General features: G+C 34.4%; 1 protein-coding gene across 1 annotated transcript in view; it reads right to left on the reverse strand.

Moving 5' to 3' along the window:
- The window catches only part of lama5 (laminin, alpha 5), a 276,711-nt gene that overhangs the window by 52,026 nt on the left and 203,519 nt on the right, over positions 1 to 21,166 (reverse strand). Inside the window, exons 55-61 of the mRNA XM_036947797.1 lie at positions 20,850 to 21,004; positions 20,043 to 20,175; positions 19,752 to 19,854; positions 19,330 to 19,443; positions 17,204 to 17,389; positions 14,875 to 15,017; positions 14,504 to 14,683 (exon numbers count right to left, since the gene is read on the reverse strand). Of these exons, the coding sequence (XP_036803692.1) occupies positions 14,504 to 14,683; positions 14,875 to 15,017; positions 17,204 to 17,389; positions 19,330 to 19,443; positions 19,752 to 19,854; positions 20,043 to 20,175; positions 20,850 to 21,004 (1,014 nt within the window). The remainder of the gene's footprint in view (positions 1 to 14,503; positions 14,684 to 14,874; positions 15,018 to 17,203; positions 17,390 to 19,329; positions 19,444 to 19,751; positions 19,855 to 20,042; positions 20,176 to 20,849; positions 21,005 to 21,166) is intronic.

A 21,166-nucleotide genomic window follows, 5' to 3' on the forward strand; every position in this document is an offset into this window, starting at 1 on the left:
CTGTCTAATGGTATATATACTGTCTAATGATATACACTGTCTAATGGTATATACACTGTCTAATGGTATATATACTGTCTAATGATATACACTGTCTAATGGTATATACACTGTCTAATGATATACACTGTCTAATGATATACACTGTCTAATGGTATATATACTGTCTAATGATATACACTGTCTAATGGTATATATACTGTCTAATGATATACACTGTCTAATGGTATATACACTGTCTAATGATATACACTGTCTAATGGTATATATACTGTCTAATGATATACACTGTCTAATGGTATATACACTGTCTAATGATATACACTGTCTAATGGTATATATATACTGTCTAATGATATACACTGTCTAATGGTATATACACTGTCTAATGGTATATACACTGTCTAATGGTATATACACTGTCTAATGATATACACTGTCTAATGATATACACTGTCTAATGATATACACTGTCTAATGATATATACACTGTCTAATGGTATATACTGTCTAATGGTATATATACTGTCTAATGGTATACACTGTCTAATGGCATATACTGTCTAATGATATACACTGTCTAATGATATACACTGTCTAATGATGTATATACTGTCTAATGATATTCACTGTCTAATGATATACACTGTCTAATGGTATATACACTGTCTAATGGTATATACACTGTCTAATGGTATATACACTGTCTAATGGTATATACACTGTCTAATGGCATATACTGTCTAATGATATACACTGTCTAATGATATACACTGTCTAATGGTGTATATACTGTCTAATGATATACACTGTCTAATGATATACACTGTCTAATGATATACAATGTCTAATGGTATATATATACTGTCTAATGATATACACTGTCTAATGGTATATACTGTCTAATGATATACACTGTCTAATGGTATATACACAGTCTAATGGTATATACACTGTCTAATGGTATATACACTGTCTAATGATATACACTGTCTAATGATATACACTGTCTAATGATATACACTGTCTAATGATATATATACTGTCTAATGATATACACTGTCTAATGGTATATATACTGTCTAATGATATACACTGTCTAATGGTATATATACTGTCTAATGATATACACTGTCTAATGGTATATATACTGTCTAATGATATACACTGTCTAATGGTATATACACTGTCTAATGGTATATATACTGTCTAATGATATACACTGTCTAATGGTATATACACTGTCTAATGATATACACTGTCTAATGATATACACTGTCTAATGGTATATATACTGTCTAATGATATACACTGTCTAATGGTATATATACTGTCTAATGATATACACTGTCTAATGGTATATACACTGTCTAATGATATACACTGTCTAATGGTATATATACTGTCTAAAGATATACACTGTCTAATGGTATATACACTGTCTAATGATATACACTGTCTAATGGTATATATATACTGTCTAATGATATACACTGTCTAATGGTATATACACTGTCTAATGGTATATACACTGTCTAATGGTATATACACTGTCTAATGATATACACTGTCTAATGATATACACTGTCTAATGATATACACTGTCTAATGATATATACACTGTCTAATGGTATATACTGTCTAATGGTATATATACTGTCTAATGGTATACACTGTCTAATGGCATATACTGTCTAATGATATACACTGTCTAATGATATACACTGTCTAATGATGTATATACTGTCTAATGATATTCACTGTCTAATGATATACACTGTCTAATGGTATATACACTGTCTAATGGTATATACACTGTCTAATGGTATATACACTGTCTAATGGTATATACACTGTCTAATGGCATATACTGTCTAATGATATACACTGTCTAATGATATACACTGTCTAATGGTGTATATACTGTCTAATGATATACACTGTCTAATGATATACACTGTCTAATGATATACAATGTCTAATGGTATATATATACTGTCTAATGATATACACTGTCTAATGGTATATACTGTCTAATGATATACACTGTCTAATGGTATATACACAGTCTAATGGTATATACACTGTCTAATGGTATATACACTGTCTAATGATATACACTGTCTAATGATATACACTGTCTAATGATATACACTGTCTAATGATATATATACTGTCTAATGATATACACTGTCTAATGGTATATATACTGTCTAATGATATACACTGTCTAATGGTATATATACTGTCTAATGATATACACTGTCTAATGGTATATATACTGTCTAATGATATACACTGTCTAATGGTATATACACTGTCTAATGGTATATATACTGTCTAATGATATACACTGTCTAATGGTATATACACTGTCTAATGATATACACTGTCTAATGATATACACTGTCTAATGGTATATATACTGTCTAATGATATACACTGTCTAATGGTATATATACTGTCTAATGATATACACTGTCTAATGGTATATACACTGTCTAATGATATACACTGTCTAATGGTATATATACTGTCTAATGATATACACTGTCTAATGGTATATACACTGTCTAATGATATACACTGTCTAATGGTATATATACTGTCTAATGATATACACTGTCTAATGGTATATATACTGTCTAATGATATACACTGTCTAATGGTATATACACTGTCTAATGATATACACTGTCTAATGGTATATATACTGTCTAATGATATACACTGTCTAATGGTATATACACTGTCTAATGATATACACTGTCTAATGGTATATATACTGTCTAATGATATACACTGTCTAATGGTATATACACTGTCTAATGATATACACTGTCTAATGGTATATACACTGTCTAATGATATACACTGTCTAATGGTATATATACTGTCTAATGATATACACTGTCTAATGGTATATATACTGTCTAATGATATACACTGTCTAATGGTATATACACTGTCTAATGATATACACTGTCTAATGATATACACTGTCTAATGATATACACTGTCTAATGGTATATCTACTGTCTAATGATATACACTGTCTAATGGTATATACACTGTCTAATGATATACACTGTCTAATGATATACACTGTCTAATGGTATATATACTGTCTAATGATATACACTGTCTAATGGTATATATACTGTCTAATGATATACACTGTCTAATGGTATATACACTGTCTAATGATATACACTGTCTAATGGTATATATACTGTCTAATGATATACACTGTCTAATGGTATATACACTGTCTAATGATATACACTGTCTAATGGTATATATACTGTCTAATGATATACACTGTCTAATGGTATATACACTGTCTAATGATATACACTGTCTAATGGTATATACACTGTCTAATGATATACACTGTCTAATGGTATATACACTGTCTAATGATATACACTGTCTAATGATATACACTGTCTAATGATATATATACTGTCTAATGATATACACTGTCTAATGGTATATATACTGTCTAATGATATACACTGTCTAATGGTATATATACTGTCTAATGATATACACTGTCTAATGATATACACTGTCTAATGGTATATATACTGTCTAATGATATACACTGTCTAATGGTATATACACTGTCTAATGATATACACTGTCTAATGGTATATATACTGTCTAATGATATACACTGTCTAATGGTATATACACTGTCTAATGATATACACTGTCTAATGGTATATACACTGTCTAATGATATACACTGTCTAATGGTATATATACTGTCTAATGATATACACTGTCTAATGGTATATATACTGTCTAATGATATACACTGTCTAATGGTATATACACTGTCTAATGATATACACTGTCTAATGATATACACTGTCTAATGATATACACTGTCTAATGGTATATCTACTGTCTAATGATATACACTGTCTAATGGTATATACACTGTCTAATGATATACACTGTCTAATGATATACACTGTCTAATGGTATATATACTGTCTAATGATATACACTGTCTAATGGTATATATACTGTCTAATGATATACACTGTCTAATGGTATATACACTGTCTAATGATATACACTGTCTAATGGTATATATACTGTCTAATGATATACACTGTCTAATGGTATATACACTGTCTAATGATATACACTGTCTAATGATATACACTGTCTAATGGTATATATACTGTCTAATGATATACACTGTCTAATGGTATATACACTGTCTAATGATATACACTGTCTAATGGTATATACACTGTCTAATGATATACACTGTCTAATGGTATATACACTGTCTAATGATATACACTGTCTAATGGTATATATACTGTCTAATGATATACACTGTCTAATGGTATATATACTGTCTAATGATATACACTGTCTAATGGTATATATACTGTCTAATGATATACACTGTCTAATGGTATATACACTGTCTAATGATATACACTGTCTAATGGTATATATACTGTCTAATGATATACACTGTCTAATGGTATATATACTGTCTAATGATATACACTGTCTAATGGTATATACACTGTCTAATGATATACACTGTCTAATGGTATATATACTGTCTAATGGTATATACACTGTCTAATGGTATATACACTGTCTAATGATATACACTGTCTAATGGTATATATACTGTCTAATGATATACACTGTCTAATGGTATATATACTGTCTAATGATATACACTGTCTAATGGTATATACACTGTCTAATGATATACACTGTCTAATGGTATATATACTGTCTAATGATATACACTGTCTAATGGTATATATACTGTCTAATGATATACACTGTCTAATGGTATATACACTGTCTAATGGTATATATACTGTCTAATGATATACACTGTCTAATGGTATATACACTGTCTAATGATATACACTGTCTAATGGTATATATACTGTCTAATGATATACACTGTCTAATGGTATATATACTGTCTAATGATATACACTGTCTAATGGTATATACACTGTCTAATGATATACACTGTCTAATGATATACACTGTCTAATGATATACACTGTCTAATGGTATATCTACTGTCTAATGATATACACTGTCTAATGGTATATACACTGTCTAATGATATACACTGTCTAATGATATACACTGTCTAATGATATACACTGTCTAATGGTATATATACTGTCTAATGATATACACTGTCTAATGGTATATATACTGTCTAATGATATACACTGTCTAATGGTATATACACTGTCTAATGATATACACTGTCTAATGGTATATATACTGTCTAATGATATACACTGTCTAATGGTATATACACTGTCTAATGATATACACTGTCTAATGATATACACTGTCTAATGGTATATATACTGTCTAATGATATACACTGTCTAATGGTATATACACTGTCTAATGATATACACTGTCTAATGGTATATACACTGTCTAATGATATACACTGTCTAATGGTATATACACTGTCTAATGATATACACTGTCTAATGGTATATATACTGTCTAATGATATACACTGTCTAATGGTATATATACTGTCTAATGATATACACTGTCTAATGGTATATACACTGTCTAATGGTATATATACTGTCTAATGATATACACTGTCTAATGATATACACTGTCTAATGGTATATATACTGTCTAATGATATACACTGTCTAATGGTATATATACTGTCTAATGATATACACTGTCTAATGGTATATACACTGTCTAATGATATACACTGTCTAATGGTATATATACTGTCTAATGGTATATACACTGTCTAATGATACACACTGTCTAATGGTATATACACTGTCTAATGATATACACTGTCTAATGGTATATATACTGTCTAATGATATACACTGTCTAATGGTATATATACTGTCTAATGATATACACTGTCTAATGGTATATACACTGTCTAATGATATACACTGTCTAATGGTATATATACTGTCTAATGATATACACTGTCTAATGGTATATACACTGTCTAATGATATACACTGTCTAATGGTATATACACTGTCTAATGATATACACTGTCTAATGGTATATATACTGTCTAATGATATACACTGTCTAATGGTATATATACTGTCTAATGATATACACTGTCTAATGGTATATACACTGTCTAATGATATACACTGTCTAATGATATACACTGTCTAATGATATACACTGTCTAATGGTATATCTACTGTCTAATGATATACACTGTCTAATGGTATATACACTGTCTAATGATATACACTGTCTAATGATATACACTGTCTAATGGTATATATACTGTCTAATGATATACACTGTCTAATGGTATATATACTGTCTAATGATATACACTGTCTAATGGTATATACACTGTCTAATGATATACACTGTCTAATGGTATATATACTGTCTAATGATATACACTGTCTAATGGTATATACACTGTCTAATGATATACACTGTCTAATGATATACACTGTCTAATGGTATATATACTGTCTAATGATATACACTGTCTAATGGTATATACACTGTCTAATGATATACACTGTCTAATGGTATATACACTGTCTAATGATATACACTGTCTAATGGTATATACACTGTCTAATGATATACACTGTCTAATGGTATATATACTGTCTAATGATATACACTGTCTAATGGTATATATACTGTCTAATGATATACACTGTCTAATGGTATATATACTGTCTAATGATATACACTGTCTAATGGTATATACACTGTCTAATGATATACACTGTCTAATGGTATATATACTGTCTAATGATATACACTGTCTAATGGTATATATACTGTCTAATGATATACACTGTCTAATGGTATATACACTGTCTAATGATATACACTGTCTAATGGTATATATACTGTCTAATGGTATATACACTGTCTAATGATATACACTGTCTAATGGTATATATACTGTCTAATGATATACACTGTCTAATGGTATATACACTGTCTAATGGTATATATACTGTCTAATGATATACACTGTCTAATGGTATATACACTGTCTAATGATATACACTGTCTAATGGTATATATACTGTCTAATGATATACACTGTCTAATGGTATATATACTGTCTAATGATATACACTGTCTAATGGTATATACACTGTCTAATGATATACACTGTCTAATGATATACACTGTCTAATGATATACACTGTCTAATGGTATATCTACTGTCTAATGATATACACTGTCTAATGGTATATACACTGTCTAATGATATACACTGTCTAATGGTATATCTACTGTCTAATGATATACACTGTCTAATGGTATATACACTGTCTAATGATATACACTGTCTAATGGTATATCTACTGTCTAATGATATACACTGTCTAATGGTATATACACTGTCTAATGATATACACTGTCTAATGGTATATACACTGTCTAATGATATACACTGTCTAATGATATACACTGTCTAATGGTATATATACTGTCTAATGATATACACTGTCTAATGGTATATATACTGTCTAATGATATACACTGTCTAATGGTATATACACTGTCTAATGATATACACTGTCTAATGGTATATATACTGTCTAATGATATACACTGTCTAATGGTATATACACTGTCTAATGATATACACTGTCTAATGATATACACTGTCTAATGGTATATATACTGTCTAATGATATACACTGTCTAATGGTATATACACTGTCTAATGATATACACTGTCTAATGGTATATACACTGTCTAATGATATACACTGTCTAATGGTATATACACTGTCTAATGATATACACTGTCTAATGGTATATATACTGTCTAATGATATACACTGTCTAATGGTATATATACTGTCTAATGATATACACTGTCTAATGGTATATACACTGTCTAATGGTATATATACTGTCTAATGATATACACTGTCTAATGATATACACTGTCTAATGGTATATATACTGTCTAATGATATACACTGTCTAATGGTATATATACTGTCTAATGATATACACTGTCTAATGGTATATACACTGTCTAATGATATACACTGTCTAATGGTATATATACTGTCTAATGGTATATACACTGTCTAATGATACACACTGTCTAATGGTATATACACTGTCTAATGATATACACTGTCTAATGGTATATATACTGTCTAATGATATACACTGTCTAATGGTATATATACTGTCTAATGATATACACTGTCTAATGGTATATACACTGTCTAATGATATACACTGTCTAATGGTATATATACTGTCTAATGATATACACTGTCTAATGGTATATATACTGTCTAATGATATACACTGTCTAATGGTATATACACTGTCTAATGGTATATATACTGTCTAATGATATACACTGTCTAATGGTATATATATACTGTCTAATGGTATATACACTGTCTAATGATATACACTGTCTAATGGTATATACACTGTCTAATGATATACACTGTCTAATGGTATATATACTGTCTAATGATATACACTGTCTAATGGTATATACACTGTCTAATGATATACACTGTCTAATGATATACACTGTCTAATGGTATATATACTGTCTAATGATATACACTGTCTAATGGTATATACACTGTCTAATGATATACACTGTCTAATGGTATATACACTGTCTAATGATATACACTGTCTAATGGTATATACACTGTCTAATGATATACACTGTCTAATGGTATATATACTGTCTAATGATATACACTGTCTAATGGTATATATACTGTCTAATGATATACACTGTCTAATGGTATATACACTGTCTAATGGTATATATACTGTCTAATGATATACACTGTCTAATGATATACACTGTCTAATGGTATATATACTGTCTAATGATATACACTGTCTAATGGTATATACACTGTCTAATGATATACACTGTCTAATGGTATATACACTGTCTAATGATATACACTGTCTAATGGTATATATACTGTCTAATGGTATATACACTGTCTAATGATACACACTGTCTAATGGTATATACACTGTCTAATGATATACACTGTCTAATGGTATATATACTGTCTAATGATATACACTGTCTAATGGTATATATACTGTCTAATGATATACACTGTCTAATGGTATATACACTGTCTAATGATATACACTGTCTAATGGTATATATACTGTCTAATGATATACACTGTCTAATGGTATATATACTGTCTAATGATATACACTGTCTAATGGTATATACACTGTCTAATGGTATATATACTGTCTAATGATATACACTGTCTAATGATATATACACTGTCTAATGGTATATATATACTGTCTAATGGTATATACACTGTCTAATGATATACACTGTCTAATGATATATACACTGTCTAATGGTATATACACTGTCTAATGATATACACTGTCTAATGGTATATATATACTGTCTAATGATATACACTGTCTAATGATATATACACTGTCTAATGGTATATACACTGTCTAATGGTATATATATACTGTCTAATGATATATACACTGTCTAATGATATACACTGTCTAATGGTATATATATACTGTCTAATGATATATACACTGTCTAATGGTAAATATATACTGTCTAATGGTATATACACTGTCTAATGGTATATACACTGTCTAATGATATATACACTGTCTAATGGTATATACACTGTCTAATGATATACACTGTCTAATGGTATATATATACTGTCTAATGATATACACTGTCTAATGATATATACACTGTCTAATGGTATATACACTGTCTAATGGTATATATATACTGTCTAATGATATATACACTGTCTAATGATATACACTGTCTAATGGTATATATATACTGTCTAATGATATATACACTGTCTAATGGTATATACACTGTCTAATGATATACACTGTCTAATGGTATATATATACTGTCTAATGATATACACTGTCTAATGATATATACACTGTCTAATGGTATATACACTGTCTAATGATATACACTGTCTAATGGTATATATATACTGTCTAATGATATACACTGTCTAATGATATATACACTGTCTAATGGTATATACACTGTCTAATGGTATATATATACTGTCTAATGATATATACACTGTCTAATGATATACACTGTCTAATGGTATATATACTGTCTAATGATATATACACTGTCTAATGGTAAATATATACTGTCTAATGATATATACACTGTCTAATGGTAAATATATACTGTCTAATGGTATATACACTGTCTAATGATATACACTGTCTAATGGTATATACACTGTCTAATGATATACACTGTCTAATGGTAAATATATACTGTCTAATGGTATATACACTGTCTAATGGTATATATATACTGTCTAATGATATATACACTGTCTAATGGTATATACACTGTCTAATGGTATATATATACTGTCTAATGATATATACACTGTCTAATGGTATATACACTGTCTAATGGTATATATATACTGTCTAATGGTATATACACTGTCTAATGATATATATACTGTCTAATGGTATATACACTGTCTAATGGTATATACACTGTCTAATGGTATATATATACTGTCTAATGGTATATACACTGTCTAATGATATATATACTGTCTAATGATATATACACTGTCTAATGGTATATACACTGTCTAATGGTATATATATACTGTCTAATGATATATACACTGTCTAATGGTATATACACTGTCTAATGGTATATATATACTGTCTAATGGTATATATATACTGTCTAATGGTATATACACTGTCTAATGATATATACACTGTCTAATGGTAAATATATACTGTCTAATGGTATATACACTGTCTAATGGTATATATATACTGTCTAATGGTATATATATACTGTCTAATGGTATATACACTGTCTAATGGTATATATATACTGTCTAATGGTATATATACTGTCTAATGATATATACACTGTCTAATGGTAAATATATACTGTCTAATGGTATATACACTGTCTAATGGTATATATATACTGTCTAATGGTATATACACTGTCTAATGATATATACACTGTCTAATGGTATATACACTGTCTAATGATATACACTGTCTAATGGTATATATATACTGTCTAATGATATACACTGTCTAATGATATATACACTGTCTAATGGTATATACACTGTCTAATGGTATATATACTGTCTAATGATATATACTGTCTAATGGTATATATACTGTCTAATGATATACACTGTCTAATGGTATATATACTGTCTAATGGTATATACACTGTCTAATGGTATATATACTGTCTAATGATATATACTGTCTAATGGTATATACACTGTCTAATGGTATACACTGTCTAATGATATACACTGTCTAATGGTATATATACTGTCTAATGATATATACTGTCTAATGGTATATATACTGTCTAATGATATACACTGTCTAATGGTATATATACTGTCTAATGATATACACTGTCTAATGGTATATACACTGTCTAATGATATACACTGTCTAATGGTATATATACTGTCTAATGATATACACTGTCTAATGGTATATATACTGTCTAATGATATACACTGTCTAATGGTATATACACTGTCTAATGGTATATATACTGTCTAATGATATACACTGTCTAATGATATATACACTGTCTAATGGTATATATATACTGTCTAATGGTATATACACTGTCTAATGATATACACTGTCTAATGATATATACACTGTCTAATGGTATATACACTGTCTAATGATATACACTGTCTAATGGTATATATATACTGTCTAATGATATACACTGTCTAATGATATATACACTGTCTAATGGTATATACACTGTCTAATGGTATATATATACTGTCTAATGATATATACACTGTCTAATGATATACACTGTCTAATGGTATATATATACTGTCTAATGATATATACACTGTCTAATGGTAAATATATACTGTCTAATGGTATATACACTGTCTAATGGTATATACACTGTCTAATGATATATACACTGTCTAATGGTATATACACTGTCTAATGATATACACTGTCTAATGGTATATATATACTGTCTAATGATATACACTGTCTAATGATATATACACTGTCTAATGGTATATACACTGTCTAATGGTATATATATACTGTCTAATGATATATACACTGTCTAATGATATACACTGTCTAATGGTATATATATACTGTCTAATGATATATACACTGTCTAATGGTATATACACTGTCTAATGATATACACTGTCTAATGGTATATATATACTGTCTAATGATATACACTGTCTAATGATATATACACTGTCTAATGGTATATACACTGTCTAATGATATACACTGTCTAATGGTATATATATACTGTCTAATGATATACACTGTCTAATGATATATACACTGTCTAATGGTATATACACTGTCTAATGGTATATATATACTGTCTAATGATATATACACTGTCTAATGATATACACTGTCTAATGGTATATATACTGTCTAATGATATATACACTGTCTAATGGTAAATATATACTGTCTAATGATATATACACTGTCTAATGGTAAATATATACTGTCTAATGGTATATACACTGTCTAATGATATACACTGTCTAATGGTATATACACTGTCTAATGATATACACTGTCTAATGGTAAATATATACTGTCTAATGGTATATACACTGTCTAATGGTATATATATACTGTCTAATGATATATACACTGTCTAATGGTATATACACTGTCTAATGGTATATATATACTGTCTAATGATATATACACTGTCTAATGGTATATACACTGTCTAATGGTATATATATACTGTCTAATGGTATATACACTGTCTAATGATATATATACTGTCTAATGGTATATACACTGTCTAATGGTATATACACTGTCTAATGGTATATATATACTGTCTAATGGTATATACACTGTCTAATGATATATATACTGTCTAATGATATATACACTGTCTAATGGTATATACACTGTCTAATGGTATATATATACTGTCTAATGATATATACACTGTCTAATGGTATATACACTGTCTAATGGTATATATATACTGTCTAATGGTATATATATACTGTCTAATGGTATATACACTGTCTAATGATATATATACTGTCTAATGGTATATACACTGTCTAATGGTATATATATACTGTCTAATGGTATATATACTGTCTAATGATATATACACTGTCTAATGGTAAATATATACTGTCTAATGGTATATACACTGTCTAATGGTATATATATACTGTCTAATGGTATATACACTGTCTAATGATATATACACTGTCTAATGGTATATACACTGTCTAATGATATACACTGTCTAATGGTATATATATACTGTCTAATGATATACACTGTCTAATGATATATACACTGTCTAATGGTATATACACTGTCTAATGGTATATATACTGTCTAATGATATATACTGTCTAATGGTATATATACTGTCTAATGATATACACTGTCTAATGGTATATATACTGTCTAATGGTATATACACTGTCTAATGGTATATATACTGTCTAATGATATATACTGTCTAATGGTATATACACTGTCTAATGGTATACACTGTCTAATGATATACACTGTCTAATGGTATATATACTGTCTAATGATATATACTGTCTAATGGTATATATACTGTCTAATGATATATACTGTCTAATGGTATATATACTGTCTAATGATATACACTGTCTAATGGTATATATACTGTCTAATGGTATATATACTGTCTAATGATATACACTGTCTAATGGTATATACACTGTCTAATGGTATACACTGTCTAATGATATACACTGTCTAATGGTATATATACTGTCTAATGATATATACTGTCTAATGGTATATATACTGTCTAATGATATATACTGTCTAATGGTATATATACTGTCTAATGATATATACTGTCTAATGGTATATATACTGTCTAATGATATATACTGTCTAATGGTATATATACTGTCTAATGATATATACTGTCTAATGGTATATATACTGTCTAATGATATATACTGTCTAATGGTATATATACTGTCTAATGATATATACTGTCTAATGGTATATATACTGTCTAATGATATATACTGTCTAATGGTATATATACTGTCTAATGATATATACTGTCTAATGGTATATATACTGTCTAATGGTATATATACTGTCTAATGGTATATATACTGTCTAATGGTATATATACTGTCTAATGGTATCCTTTCAGGCTTATAAATGTATATAAATGCTTAAAAGAAAACGTATATTCAATATTCCCTGTCCCACAGTGTGCGAGGAAGATACGGTAGTATTTATTATTTTATTTAGTATTTTCTGATGATATATGTGTCGTCTATTTGTATTAAAATAAAATATAAAGGAATAAACAAGAATTTAATAATAATAATAATTATAAAATACTCACGTCCTTGTTTCCGAGATAAAAGACAAACTGTTTGTCTGGTTGGTCCTGTCTGCGGGCGCGTGAGGCCTCGGGCAGGGTGATGTAGAACTTGAGGGAGGTGTAAGCTGCCAGGTCTGCCAGGTTACTGGGGGTGCGCACCTGCACACCCGATGTCCCGTTGAACTTCACAGGTACGCTCACCTGACAGGGAGAAAAGAGGAAATTAAAAAACGCCCGTCGTCCATTCCTACGTATGTTGACGTAACCATAGTAGATAGATGTTCTATAATATCTGTGTTTTCAAACAATAACTACATTTAACAGACACATTTGTAGCACATGTATTCCTATTGAGGGCCCGGGTTATGTTTGTCCCGTATGAGCCACCGTACTTTGCTGGCGGCCTTGCGAGCCTCTGCGATGAGCTGTCTGATCCTGAGGATGTTCTCTGAGATGTTGGGCATCTGGGCTGAGTGGTTCTGCAGCTTGTCCAGCTTCTTCATCAGTATTGGGATGGCCTCGCCCAACATTCCCACTGGAGAGACACAAACAGACAGAAAATGTTCCGTCAGTCTAAACCAATCAGACTTGAGCAAATGTTTCTTCATTGAGGAAGTCTGTACACACAGTCAATCCTGATCAGCTTTAAAAGCAACATTCAAAATGGAAGACAAGCTAGCGTCCTTGACCTCTGTATGGTGATACTATAAAGGACCTACTAGTAGTATCTAGTGGTCCTACCAGACCTACTGTCTAGTGGTATCTAGTGGTCCTACCAGACCTACTGTCTAGTGGTCTCTAGCGGTCCTACCAGACCTACTGTCTAGTGGTATCTAGTGGTCCTACCAGAACTACTATCTAGTGGTATTTAGTGGTCCTACCAGAACTACTGTCTAGTGGTATATAGTGGTCCTACCAGAACTACTGTCTAGTGGTATATAGTGGTCCTACCAGAACTACTGTCTAGTGGTATATAGTGGTCCTACCAGAACTACTGTCTAGTGGTATATAGTGGTCCTACCAGAACTACTGTCTAGTGGTATCTAGCGGTCCTACCAGACCTACTGTCTAGTGGTATCTAGTGGTCCTACCAGAACTACTATCTAGTGGTATCTAGTGGTCCTACCAGAACTACTGTCTAGTTGTATATAGTGGTCCTACCAGACCTACTATCTAGCGGTATCTAGTGGTCCTACCAGAACTACTATCTAGTGGTATCTAGTGGTCCTACCAGAACTACTGTCTAGTTGTATATAGTGGTCCTACCAGACCTACTATCTAGCGGTATCTAGTGGTCCTACCAGAACTACTGTCTAGAGGTATCTAGTGGTCCTACCAGCTCTGCTGTCTAGTGGTATCTAGTGGTATCTAGTGGTCCTACCAGACCTACCGTCTAGTGGTATCTAGTGGTCCTACCAGACCTACTGTCTAGTGGTATCTAGTGGTATCTAGTGGTCCTACCAGACCTACCGTCTAGTGGTATCTAGTGGTATCTAGTGGCCCTACCAGACCTACTGTCTAGTGGTATCTAGTGGTATCTAGTGGTCCTACCAGACCTACTGACTAGTGGTATCTAGTGGTATCTAGTGGTCCTACCAGACCTACTGTCTAGTGGTATCTAGTGGTATCTAGTGGTCCTACCAGACCTACCGTCTAGTGGTATTTAGTGGTCCTACCAGACCTACTGTCTAGTGGTATCTAGTGGTATCTAGTGGTCCTACCAGACCTACCGTCTAGTGGTATCTAGTGGTATCTAGTGGCCCTACCAGACCTACTGTCTAGTGGTATCTAGTGGTATCTAGTGGTCCTACCAGACCTACTGACTAGTGGTATCTAGTGGTATCTAGTGGTCCTACCAGACCTACTGTCTAGTGGTATCTAGTGGTATCTAGTGGTCCTACCAGACCTACCGTCTAGTGGTATTTAGTGGTCCTACCAGACCTACTGTCTAGTGGTATCTAGTGGTATCTAGTGGTCCTACCAGACCTACTGTCTAGTGGTATCTAGTGGTATCTAGTGGCCCTACCAGACCTACTGTCTAGTGGTATCTAGTGGTATCTAGTGGTCCTACCAGACCTACTGACTAGTGGTATCTAGTGGTATCTAGTGGTCCTACCAGACCTACTGTCTAGTGGTATCTAGTGGTATCTAGTGGTCCTACCAGACCTACCGTCTAGTGGTATTTAGTGGTCCTACCAGACCTACCGTCTAGTGGTATCTAGTGGTATCTAGTGGTCCTACCAGACCTACCGTCTAGTGGTATCTATTGGCACTACCAGACCTACCATCTAGTGGTATCTAGTGGTCCTACCAGACCTAACGTCTAGTGGTGTCTAGTGGTCTTACCAACCCCACTGTCTAGTGGTATCTAGTGGTATCTAGTGGCACTACCAGACCTACCGTCTAGTGGTATCTAGTGGTCCTAGTGGTATCTAGTGGTCTAGTGGTCCATGCTTCTACACCTGCATTGCTTGCTGTTTGGGGTTTTCGGCTGGGTTTCTGTACAGCACTTTGAGATATCAGCTGATGTACGAAGGGCTATATAAATAAATTTGATTTGATTTGATTCCTACCAGACCTACCGTCTAGTGGTGTCTAGTGGTCTTACCAACCCCACTGTCTAGTGGTATCTAGTGGTATCTAGTGGTCCTACCAGACCTACTGTCTAGTGGTATCTAGTGGTATCTAGTGGTCCTACCAGAGTAGTGGTTGTAGACCTACCAGACTTGTTGGCCTCCAGGAAGGCCTTGTTTATGTCCTCATTGGTGGTGTTAGCGTCTCCGTACTGCTGCTGCCATTGGTCCAGCTGCTCTTTGATAGGTGCCAGGGTATCCTCTACCTTCGCTGCTGTACTGTTGGCCTCCTCGGCTGCAGCCTTCGCCTCCTCTATAACCTTAGCCGTTTCCTCTGGAGGACAATATGCACAGGTAGGGGTTGGAGGGATAGGGTAGGCAGTATTGGACTGGGTTTAAGCAACATGTTTGTGTTGTACTGTACAGGTATGGGTTGGAGGGATAAGGTAGGCAGTATTGGACTGGGTTTAAGCAACGTGTTTGTGTTGTACTGTACAGGTAGGGGTTGGAGGGATAGGGTAGGCAGTATTGGACTGGGTTTAAGCAACGTGTTTGTGTTGTACTGTACAGGTATGGGTTGGAGGGATAAGGTAGGCAGTATTGGACTGGGTTTAAGCAACATGTTTGTGTTGTACTGTACAGGTAGGGGTTGGAGGGATAGGGTAGGCAGTATTGGACTGGGTTTAAGCAACGTGTTTGTGTTGTACTGTACAGGTATGGGTTGGAGGGATAAGGTAGGCAGTATTGGACTGGGTTTAAGCAACATGTTTGTGTTGTACTGTACAGGTATGGGTTGGAGGGATAAGGTAGGCAGTATTGGACTGGGTTTAAGCAACATGTTTGTGTTGTACTGTACAGGTATGGGTTGGAGGGATAGGGTAGGCAGTATTGGACTGGGTTTAAGCAACGTGTTTGTGTTGTACTGTACAGGTAGGGGTTGGAGGGATAGGGTAGGCAGTATTGGACTGGGTTTAAGCAACATGTTTGTGTTGTACTGTACAGGTATGGGTTGGAGGGATAAGGTAGGCAGTATTGGACTGGGTTTAAGCAACGTGTTTGTGTTGTACTGTACAGGTATGGGTTGGAGGGATAGGGTAGGCAGTATTGGACTGGGTTTAAGCAACGTGCTTGTGTTGTACTGTACAGGTATGGGTTGGAGGGATAAGGTAGGCAGTATTGGACTGGGTTTAAGCAACATGTTTGTGTTGTACTGTACAGGTAGGGGTTGGAGGGATAGGGTAGGCAGTATTGGACTGGGTTTAAGCAACGTGTTTGTGTTGTACTGTACAGGTATGGGTTGGAGGGATAAGGTAGGCAGTATTGGACTGGGTTTAAGCAACATGTTTGTGTTGTACTGTACAGGTATGGGTTGGAGGGATAGGGTAGGCAGTATTGGACTGGGTTTAAGCAACGTGTTTGTGTTGTACTGTACAGGTAGGGGTTGGAGGGATAAGGTAGGCAGTATTGGACTGGGTTTAAGCAACGTGTTTGTGTTGTACTGTACAGGTATGGGTTGGAGGGATAGGGTAGGCAGTATTGGACTGGGTTTAAGCAACATGTTTGTGTTGTACTGTACAGGTAGGGGTTGGAGGGATAAGGTAGGCAGTATTGGACTGGGTTTAAGCAACATGTTTGTGTTGTACTGTACAGGTATGGGTTGGAGGGATAAGATAGGCAGTATTGGACTGGGTTTAATTAAGCAACGTGCTTGTGTTGTACTGTACAGGTAGGGGTTGGAGGGATAGGGTAGGCAGTATTGGACTGGGTTTAAGCAACGTGTTTGTGTTGTACTTGTATACGATGAGGACCTGCTCTTATTCACAACGATGGTCTGGAACATGTGTGTGTGTGTGTGTGTCTCTGTGTGTGTGTGTGTGTGTGTGTGTGTGTGTGTCTCTCTCTGTGTGTGTGTGTGTGTGTGTCTCTGTGTGTGTGTGTGTGTGTGTGTGTCTCTCTGTGTGTGTGTGTGTGTGTCTGTGTGTGTGTGTGTGTGTGTGTGTGTCTCTGTGTGTGTGTGTGTGTGTGTGTCTCTGTGTGTGTGTGTGTGTGTCTCTGTGTGTGTGTGTGTGTGTGTGTGTGTGTCTCTCTGTGTGTGTGTGTGTGTATGTGTGTGTGTGTCTCTGTGTGTGTGTGTGTGTGTGTCTCTGTGTGTGTGTGTGTGTCTCTCTGTGTGTGTGTGTGTGTATGTGTGTGTGTGTCTCTGTGTGTGTGTGTGTGTGTGTCTCTCTGTGTGTGTGTGTGTGTCTCTCTGTGTGTGTGTGTGTGTGACCTTACCTCGGCTGAAGTTGAGGTTACTCTGCACCATCTCAAGGTCTTTCAGTAGAGTCGTGTGTTTCCGCTTGGCCTCTTCCAGATGAGTCATGGCGTCCCGGAGACGAGGCTTCAGATCTGACAGACGAAAGGCAACAATAAGATATGAAATAAAATCATGCTGTTTTTCCTCACTTGTTAAAGAAAATCAACACACACAACAACAAAAAAAAAACCCTATCAAACGACAAGCAACAACCAGGAGGTTTGTTACCTCCATACCCAGTTTTCCCAGAAATCCTAGTTTCCTCCCTGTTAAAAATCCCTCCTGATTTCAACTTGGAGTCTCCAGAATTGTCTTCTTCTTCTTCTCCTCTTTATTCGTCACCGAAACTAATTTCTATTCATCCAGAAGTGGGAGGAAACAATACTTGTTACATCAGTACCGTCATTCAGTTCCCGTTGAAGTGTGACGGCGTCCTCCAGCAGTTCAGAACTCTGATTCCTCAGACCGTCAGCTACCTGGCCCAGGTCCCGACCCTTCACATTCTGCACAAATCAACAACGACTGCATCAACGCCAAAACATACTGTACTGTTAGTTTCTGACAGGCCCATTGTGGCAACGTTAAGGTGCCACACATGTCCAATGCATATAGTGTACTGTTGTTTCTGTGAGTCTCAGAGTGTCCTCACAAATGTAGGAAATACGTGTGTGTGTGTGTGTGTTGTCCTTACCTCCAGTGCATCCACAGCAGCTTGGTTGGCAGCAGTCTCAGCGTCTCTGACGGCGTCGATGATGTCAGAGTACGCCCGTGACGCGTTCACCGCTCGCTGGATGAAACCGTCCTTGTTGGTGTTGGAGATCACACTGCAACACAGAGGAGAAAACGTGAAGTCGAGGTCAGATCAATCAACCAATCGATAAATCAATCAACCAACGTATCAACCATCCATCAACCCTCCATTAATCATCCATCAACCCTCCATCAACCATCGTATCAACCCTCCATCAACCATCCATCAACCCTCCATCAACCATCCATTAACCCTCCATCAACCATCCATCAACCAACGTATCAACCAACCATCAACCATCCATCAACCATCCATCAACCCTCCATCAACCATCGTATCAACCCTCCATCAACCATCCATCAACCAACGTATCAACCATCCATCAACCATCCATCAACCATTGTATCAACCATCCATCAACCATTGTATCAACCATTGTATCAACCATTGTATCAACCATTGTATCAACCATTGTATCAACCATTGTATCAACCATCCATTAACCATCCATCAACCATCCATCAACCATTGTATCAACCATCCATCAACCATCCATCAACCGTCCATCAACCATCGTATCAACCATCCATCAACCATCCATCAACCATTGTATCAACCATCCATCAACCATCCATCAACCATCCATCAACCATTGTATCAACCATCCATCAACCATTGTATCAACCCTCCATCAACCCTCCATCAACCCTCCATCAACCCTCCATCAACCCTCCATCAACTCCTCACCTGGAGAGGTTCATGGCCAGCTCATTGAGTAGTTCAGCATGTTCCTCCGCTGCCTCCACCAGGGGTATCTTACTGAGGGTGGGGGCAAATGTCTGCACCTTTTCAGCCAGGGGCATCCTGGCCCCATCCAACTGGGCGGCCAGACGCTCATACTCCTAGAGAGAGAGGGGGAGGGGGGGGGGGGTATAATCAGGGTACACAGTCAATGTTTAGTATAATCAGGGTACACAGTCAATCAATCGAATGTATTTATATAGCCCTTCCTACATCAGCTGATATCTCAAAGTGCTGTACAGAAACCCAGCCTAAAACCCCCA

The sequence above is a fragment of the Oncorhynchus mykiss genome, chromosome 16, assembly GCF_013265735.2.
Source record: "Oncorhynchus mykiss isolate Arlee chromosome 16, USDA_OmykA_1.1, whole genome shotgun sequence".
NCBI classification, from domain to species: Eukaryota; Metazoa; Chordata; class Actinopteri; order Salmoniformes; family Salmonidae; genus Oncorhynchus; species Oncorhynchus mykiss.